Genomic DNA, 9,455 nt, shown 5'->3' with positions numbered 1-9,455 from the left:
TGTGTGAAAAAATGATATACATTTCATTTGGGTACAGTGTTGCATTACCGCACAATTGCCAGTTAAATTAGCGCAGTGGTAAATAGCGAAAAATGGCCTGGTCATGAAGGGGGCAAAACCTTCTGCAGGTCAAGTGATTAAATCTACACACACACACACACACACACACACACACACACACACACTGCAACAAGACACCAATTTCTAGATAAAGAAAAGAATTTATTTAGAGAAAATGTTTTTTTCTTTTATACAGCAAATAACTAAGAAAAAAAGATAAATTAAAGCTAGTTACAAAGAAAACTGGCATATTACGAAAACAATCATGACTTGTACAGTTATAACTTTTTACATAAATTACACATCGACATAAAATAATTAAGTTCTCTTTTTTCTGTTTCCATTTCTTTACAGCATTTAGAAAATACAATAGCATTTAGCATAGAGTTTTAGGTAAATTTAAAAACCGCAGTATTTACAAGGTGAGCGGCGCCCATGGCACACATCGCGTCGGTCGCCACTTTCTCACCAGTACCCCTCAGACAAGGGGCGGAGCCTGTGCTGAGGTCTTTAAATGACGCCTACATGTACCTCGGTACAGGTATTAATACAACAAAAAGCAGAGGTATATACCGTATTATAAACCTCCTGAGCACTTTGTAGTTTTACTCTAGTGCAGTCCATGTTAGTACTATATAGAATACCACAACACAAGGCTAGGATTTCTTTTCCATAATGACAGGATGAAAAGGATGCCATTTATATGTAAATGCTTAATATTTGCCCAAGAATGCCCAATTAATGCTCAACACAAAAACACACATCATCTGCTATGCCAGCTTTTACTCTCTGAATTGACAATGCGTTTATATTCTCCGTATTGCACAAGCTGCAATGTAATTCCCCATCTGAACGGCGATCTTACTAGCAAAATACACTAATTCAGTCATTTAGAATAAAGCTCAGCATGTGGGAAAAACAAACCAAAATGGAGTCCATTTTTATTAAATTTTTTTTTTATTGATAAGTGCTGAATGGTTCTACCATTGTACCACCCCCAGCTCCATCATTGTACTAGCAAATCGCTGGGTTGCAGATTTCAGTAATATATCTTTACCTGAGGGATTAACAGGTATGTCACGATGGGCTATTGGGCACTCCAAGTGACCGGCATAATAAGTGGGTGAGTTTCCAATAAATTCATTGACTAGGCCAGCCATTCCCAACCAGGGTTCCTCCAGACGTTGCTGGGGGTTCCTTGAGCTGTGGCTAACTGACCTCCTATTTGACGGTTCCTGCATAATTCTTGGTCCAACTGACTCCCTCAATGAATTAATCTTAGCAGGGTTTCCCTGAGATCTGAGAATTATTTCAAGGGTTCCTCCGGGGTAAAAGGGTTGAGAAAGGCTATAGAGGAAAGCCGACGGAGCTCCACTCATATGCATCTGATCAGGTTTTTTTTCTTATTAAACTTTGTGCTCCAGGCCAACTATTAAATGGATGGTCCTGAAAATAAACCCTAAAAATTCATTTTAAATACATTCTCTATATAGACAACTGAACTACCGCCTTTGGCAACAACAAGGAAATATGGGGTTGCTTACAGAGTCCAATTAACCTTCAGACCCATTTTGGATGTCAGCATCAGAAAGAGTGCCAAAGAAAAACCCATCCCCTGAAGACAGAGAACATTACACAAGGCTTTGTTTATACATCAAGGGGCCAAAGACACCTAACCGTAGGTGCTGTAAGTCCCATCTATCCACTAGGGACCCCCTAGGGATTTTTAAGGCTATGGAACTCTAAACTACACATGGAAGCCACCTCTTGACCTCACCAGCCCTTGGCACAAGTCTGATACTGAACTCTGCTAGGGCACCCAATGACAAGAGCCAAGATACCAGATCTGAAACTCCCTTTACCCCCTTGTATGAGATTACCTCCAATAACATCTTAATGAGGGAAATGGATCATTTCATCGTGTCTTAGAAAAGTTTGCAGAAAAAAAAAAAAAAAAAAACACAAGCAAATGAAAATGATTATGGAAAATGGTGGCACCTGGCCAGCAGGCTTCATTTCCACAGTCAGTGGAGAAGGAATGTGATGGGGTTTGTTGAAGTGGAAACAGTTCTATTCACTGCCAATGGCACTAAGAGGAGAACCGGCATTACTAACCTATCATATATTGTAACATTATAACTGGGAAGTCTAGATAGAACAAATTAAATACCTTGGCAGTCCAAGAAAACTCTCCGTCTCTATTATAGGCCAGTACTGGCTGCTTCCTACACAGGACACCCAATATCAGCCCACCCAACACAAACCTAAGTGCTCTTTTATTCTATAGAAAGCGATATGTGGGGGGGGGGGGGGGTTCTCAAGCAGCAATAATAAAAACATATTTAAAGCTTCAATAAAGGTGCTTAAATGCATCAGCATCAGTCTGCTCTGTACAGTCTAGTTGCATTGACCCTCAATAATGATTTGTTCTAGAAGCATAACTCCATAATATGGAAATACTGTTTTTAATGCACAGCTGGACAGGAATCACAGTGTGCATTGCAACGGGCAGGTATGGGAGCTCTAAATCTAAATTAATCAATCTCATTGATCCTTATGCCTCATCTGCAAATAGATAGGGATGGCCATAATTGTTCAATATGTTGCTCCTCTCTGTCTCAGTGTAAAGAGATCAGTCTGAACATACTGACTGAAACCCCCAGACAATACTGCTTGATATAAAAGCAGCCACTAGAGGGAGACTACACATAATACAATAATGACCAACATGTAAAAGACACAGTAAAATCACTTTCAGGTACACAATACAACAAATGTAAATACAGCAGTCTGCATCTACGGCCTCATGTACAATGGGCATTTAGCCATGGGGCATGAGATCTGGGCACTGAAATGCATACAGAAGGCACAGGAGCACTGTCTATCTCCACTGCCAGAAGCCTGTCAATTTCTATGAGAGGATGAAAGCTGCTGGGATTGGATGGTGCACTCAGTGGTACTAACATTTAGGTTAGTATGCGCCCAGGTACGAATGCTCGGAACACAAGCTGTCTTGTCTGGACGATGAGCCTGTGCCTTCCCCCAGCACCTACTGTAAATGACAGGATCTCATGTACCCAGGCTACATGAAGCATAAAGCGGAATTCCACAAATTCAGCAACTTTGTATGAAGTGCAGACAAACTATGAGTTAAGTCCTCATAGCTGCCTGCCATGTGGGCTTATATCTCTTCTTTATATCCAGCAGATTTATGATTCTGGCAGAGGATACACTCCACACACTGACAGAGTGGAGATAAGCACAGAGTAGCAATGCCCCTCCCTCCACTCTGCTGCCCATTCACAGAAGCCTTTGTATTTTGTGAAAGAGCTCACACATGGCTTCTGTGATTGGGCAGGTGGAGGAGTATAGTAGCTGCACCGACTCGACATTTGAAGGGGCTGAGTCCAGCATTGGCGTTCGGGAAGTTATGTTGCAGGAGCACAATGAACCTGCCAGATATAAATAATAGAGATAAGCCCAGGAGGTGGCAGGCACCTTGTTGGATCTAACTCAGAGTGCCTTCACAAAGTTTCTGAATTCCTGGAATTGAGATATAAAGGAGAATAAGATGAGGACTGCTGTTCATTGATGTAAAAGCAACAAATACAATCCTCAAAACTTGTTCAGCAGCTACAGTGTGAAGCCTTTCAATACAATATTACAAGGAGTGGTGGTGGAAACAGTGCCTATGAGGAACCATTATTTGTAAGTATATCTAAACACTGTGGCAAGGGGCTGTGAAAATAGCTTTGCTTCATGGGAAATTTAAGAAGGCACCTCCTGTCAACTTGCCCATTTAAGTCAACAGGACCACATTGCAACCACAAATCACTTGTGTGAAAGGGGCCAAAACATATAATTCCTAACACGGACACTGTGAAGGGGAAATTCCATTTATATACAACATAATACATATGAAACAAAGCATTAGTGGTCTGGGATAGCTGGTATCAGGCTAAGGCAGGCCATATGTTAAGCAATTTTTGTTCCTTCAACCATGGGTTGACTGTGTTGATGAGGGAATCCTTCCCGTGGAGCTATTGTAGACTGACAGCGGGAGGTTTCTGCAGCGGTCGGAATGCAATGGTCCCTACAGCCTGCTATAGCCTCTGGCAGTGATTGAACAGAAAAATCCAGACAGGCTAGTTGTACTGAAGTCTCAATCAGCCTGCTCATACATGGTTTGAAATCTCGATCGGTCTATGGCCGCCTTAACACTCCCGAAACCTCAGAAGATTTTCTGCACATGTAGTTCACTAAACTCACCCAATAAATCTCTGCCTCCTCCTTTCCTGCAGCAATGTACTTACCACATGGTATGCAGGATAGGAGGAGGATGGCAGGATGGTGTCACTTTGGTTGTGATGCTGTGAGGGACATGGGCCACTCTACAATGTAATCCTCCATCCTGATGGATGCTCTCCACCCCTTCCTTTAACTCCCCTTCACCTGAAACTCACGTTTCTTCTATCAGGACCCAGCAGATTCCCTTTCTTTCTTCAATCCCACACTTTTAGGTATATGGCTTTACCACTTAAAATTTACAGGGGGGCTGAAGAGCACCAATAACTCCACAGTCCACACCAAAGGCTGGGACAATGGCACCAAAGCCAGTTCCCATAGCCAAGGTTCTGCGGAAACAGAGCACCTATTTTTGATGACTTGCTGCTGGGATGTTACCCAGTTTCAATTTGCATTGTTAGTAAAAGTACTCACATTGTGAGGGGACAAGACTTAACAAGATCAGTGCCATCTTCAGACAGTTTGATAAATCAGGCCCACTGTAGTATACAATGGTCAACTGTAGATTTAGACACCTCATGCTCAAGTGTCTAAAGAAAGAGAAGTCCTCTTGTAGTAGGTTCTCCTATTTCTAGAGCACTATGGGAGAATCTGATTGGGGCCAGCTGGCAACGAGGACTTCCACTTTGTACACAAAACCAACAGAGTGATGGGTCCTCCTTTCACTCATTCCATCACACTGTGGTGTCAACCTGACCAGCTTTAGTTTAATGGTTTCTTAACTTGCAACATATCGCTAGACGAGGTGATTGTCATTATTGGAGGACATTTGTAAAGTGCATAGTGGTAACATACTGCCATGAAGTGTTGAAGGACACCTTGAAAGCTGTTTTCATCATTTGTCATGTAAAAATATCTCCCCATCCCCTAATACTACAAAACCAAACTTATACATTGTACTAAAGACTCAACCAGCCTGATGTCTACAGGGGAACAATCAGACAACTACACCCTCCTAATTTACCCAGTCTGTATTTTAAGGAACTTTAATAAAATTGGATCTCTTTGTACATGACAGACTGGGATACATTTACTACACTCCTTTCCAGGCATATTCTGCAATTCGTCCTTTACTATTCTATGTAAAGCTGTACTAAATAATCATAAGCCTGATATCTGCAGGGGAACAATCAACTACACCCTCCTACTGCATACCAACATACTCCATAAGAGACCAGACCCAGGGCAGATCCAGCAATATAAAGACCATGCATGTGATTGCCTTATAATGATCTATATAACACCACAAGGTAAATAACTGGTCTTGTATATGACAACTCTGTTCACTTGCCAAGAACTACCATCATTTTTTTGTCAAGTGTGCCTTTAGGCTGGCCATAGACAGTGGGCCGATTGAAAAAAATAAACAGATTCCTACCATCCACACTCCTTGTTGTGCCATTGCATTCTGAAAGAGGGGATTCCTCCATTGTGAGCATACACCGATCAGCAGCTGCAGCCAACTGGCTTTTCCAAAGTTTTCCAACAGGTCCCATTTCACAGACTTGAATTGATAAGCAATAGCCATAGATGGATCAAAAATTTGTCTGGTTCCCGCTAAACCAGCCAAATTTTGATCCGTCTTTAGGCAGTTTTGGCCAAAGTACACTTATCCTTTTTGCCCTGACCTAAACCATCCCACCCTCTATGATCTGACAGCCGAGGCTTCTGGTAGTTTAAATTCTGGCTGCATCTGTGCGTCGTGCTTGCAACCAGGCCCTGATGTTCCACCACTGTGGGGAGCAGAAGAGGGGCCGCTGCAGAACATTTGCTAGGTTCACACTGCTGCAACCCCAAAGTCTTGCAACTTTTCTGATTTAACACTGCCATTTATGGCACTCAAACTGAACCAAAAATCGCAGAAAAGTGAAGGGCCCCACAACAGGAGTAAAGGGCCTTTGTATCAGTGGGAAAGGAAAGAGGCTCGGAGGAAAGGGCCCCCAGTACCAGAGGAAAGGGTCCCAGGGACCAGAGGAAAGGGACCCGGAAAATGATGAAAAGGGCCTCCGCTGTCAGGGGGCCCTTCATTGTTTCTTGCACTGGGGCCCTAAAGTTTCAAGTTCCGCCTCTGGCCCCATAGCCTTCTACAGGGTTGCATTTCCCAACGTTTCCAGCTTCAGAACACAGCTCCATATGCATCTATAGAGCTGTAGTATGCAGGCATGGCCAGAAAAGTGAGACTTGTGGCACTGGATGTAAACAATCACTGGAGGCCACGGCCGTCAAATCTCAGTAAGCATCTGTGGAAGGGAGAGAGTGGGGTGGTTCAGTTCAGGGCAAAAAGAAAAAGTGCAATGTTGTCCACACCTATTCTTTCATGGCTTTTTAAATTAAAAATATTTATTTCCAAGCAATCTCAATTAGTCTTAAAGAAGCCCTGATCATTTTACATTTTTCTTTGGTGATCTAATAGTAAAAATTGAGTATTGTCCATGATACTTTTTTTTATTTGCACAAACATAAAAAAGTTTAAGGACACGTTTTCGGGGTACGTCCCCTTCTTCAAGGTCCAAGTAGTACTGATTTACAAATGTTTTAGCAGAATGTTAAAACAAACAAACAAAAAAAAAAAATCTCAGAGAAAGGAAAAAAGAAAAACAAATCATACTTTTTTCCTTTCAGATTTTTAGTTTTTGTTTTTTTGTTTTAACATTCTGCTAAAACATTTGTAAATCAGTACTGCTTGGACAATGAAGAAGGTGACACCTTCCCTCGAAAGCTTGTCCTGAAAAATTGTATGTTAGTGCAAATAAAAGTATCACGGACAATACTCAATTTTCTCTGTCACAATTGCACTAATACCGCTAAAACCACCTCAAGTGTGTTCTAATAGTAAAATGCTACATTTCAAAATGCCCTCATGCAAAAGATCTAATATGAAGTGAAAATAACCAACATATTTAGTAAGGCAAAAAGTGATGTAGGAAATGCCGTAACCAATGACCAGCCAACCAGAAAAATCTCAACTGACCACAAACGTACAATTTGATCGGTTAATACACTCAACATTGCCCCTTCAAGTTTAAAGGTCTGCATAGACCGAGTCAGATACCTCCCCATAACACAATAATAGGAGACACTATTGTATGGTGGCGACAGCCTGCATGAGAGAAGGCCGAGGGTCCTGTCACATCATACTGCACATAAAAACTCACCACAATGCCCCAAAAATGCATGTATGCTGATGTGCATTTGCATGAATTTTCATGGGCATTGCATGGCTTAATGTTGCATTTTTATGTCATCTGTTGTGATGTGTCAGATCCCTGGAAGGGTCAGAATTTCAAGGTTTCTTTCATTTGCAATTACATACTTTCCATTAAAATGCAGACAGATTGCATTTTAATGCAATGCACAAATACACAACTGTATGGTGTGACCTGTGCATGTGGAAAGTCATTGTTGTGTCTGCAATGATCCGGTGCGGTGCATGGACGAACCCCCTTAATTCATGGCAACAAATTTTAACATACTACTCATTTTGTACATGATGCAAGAAAAGTACCGCAGCCGACACTGAAAAGGCTATACAAGAGGGACTGCAGCTCCAGAAATTAACATCTGTAACAGCGCAGAAAGAAAGCCAGTAAAATCTTAATGCTAATCCGAATCGAGGAACAAAAAACAAAAAAACAAAAAAGAGCTCTTTTCTTCTGACAGCTGACATCAAGGAGTAATTCCCACATAACAGGATCTTCTACAGGAGAGCAAATGAAATGTGAAAAGAATGTCTACAATGCCCTCTGCTGGCAAACAGCGAAACTGCCACTTCAGGCTCTGCGATAGGAAAATAAGCCAAGAGGAGAACTTCATCAATTCTTTATCCGGTGTAAACGCAGACAGCAAATGAACCTTTTTTTTTTTTTTTTTTTTTTTAACCATGAGATCCAGAAATCAGGTGAACACAGTAACAAGGAAAAGAGCAACTATAACAACATAGATGATGAGCAGCAATGACGATACCATCCCGTAGGTGTTTGATGTGGTATGATCCCAGAAGTGGATGTAGTTCCTAAAATAAAGTACCAGCAGTAATCTCGCAGGCCCCAGACACATTCATTGTATGCATTCGGATGGAATATGAAAGCGTGTGTCCTGGGGTCACTGTATGGAAAATGGAAGTTCCATAGAGTAGATGTCTGCATGGAGGACACTGGCAGCGATCAGTACAGAAAACCTGGGGAACGTGATCGGGGAGGAGTTTTTCTCTTGTAACATATTGTCTATTGTGGCTTCCCAGTGCAGAATTAAAATAAACAAAGTCCTCTAACAGAAGATTTCTTCCTCCTCCGTTCCTTCTATATGGTGGCAATCTGAAACAAAGAAGAAGATAATCAACAAAACAGTCCTTAACTCCCGATACTGGCCATAGGCATACTTATGACTATGCATCACTTATCTTGTTTGCTCCTTTAATCGCTTGACTCCCAGATCTATTCAGACACTCACATACCCTATACTACCAAACGTATTGGGACACCTGCCTTCACACTCGCATGAACTTTAATGGCACCCCAGTCTAAGTCCGTAGGGTTCAATATTGAGTTGGCCTACCCAATTGCAGCTATAACAGCTTCAACTCATCTGGGAATGCCGCCCACAAGCTTTAGGAGTGTGTCTATGGGAATGTTTGACCATTCTTCCAGAAGCGCATTTGTGAGGTCAGGCACTGATGTGGACGAGAAGACCTGGCTCACAGTCTCCACTCTAATTCATCCCAAAGGTGTTCTATGGGGTTGAGGTCAGAACTCTGTGCTGGTCAGTCAAGTTCCTCCACCCCAAACTCACTCATCCATGTCTTTATGGACCTTGCTTTGTGCACTGGAGCGCAGTCATTCTGGAACAGGAAGGGGCCATCCCCAAACTGTTCTCACAAAATTGGGAGCATAAAATTGTTCAAAATGTCTGGATAGGTTGACGCCTTAAGAGTTCCCTTCACTGAACTAAGGGGACAAAGCCCAACCCCTGATAAACAACCCCACACCATAATCCCCCCTCCACCAAATGATTTGGATCAGTGCACAAAGCAAGGCCCATAAAGATATGAATGAGTGAGTTTGGGGTGGAGGAACTTGACTGGCCTGCACAGA

At 42.1% G+C, this 9,455-nt stretch overlaps 1 protein-coding gene across 7 annotated transcripts in view; it reads right to left on the bottom strand.

Annotated features, from left to right (window-relative positions):
- Window positions 1–201: 201 nt before the first annotated feature.
- AKAP13 (A-kinase anchoring protein 13) overlaps window positions 202–9,455 on the bottom strand; it is a 440,963-nt gene continuing 431,709 nt past the window's right edge. For all 7 annotated transcript variants that reach the window (XM_077472410.1, XM_077472415.1, XM_077472413.1 and 4 more), the window contains one exon: window positions 202–8,678. In XM_077472410.1, coding sequence (XP_077328536.1) covers window positions 8,632–8,678 — 47 coding nt within the window. In that variant the 3' untranslated portion in view covers window positions 202–8,631. The remainder of the gene's footprint in view (window positions 8,679–9,455) is intronic.

Source organism: Lithobates pipiens, unplaced genomic scaffold, assembly GCF_037356315.1.
Source record: "Lithobates pipiens isolate NorthernLeopardFrog02 unplaced genomic scaffold, aLitPip1_a1.2 Scaffold_8, whole genome shotgun sequence".
NCBI lineage: Eukaryota > Metazoa > Chordata > Amphibia > Anura > Ranidae > Lithobates > Lithobates pipiens.
Note: the sequence above shows the minus strand (reverse complement) of the source record. Positions and strands in the feature narration are given on the sequence as shown.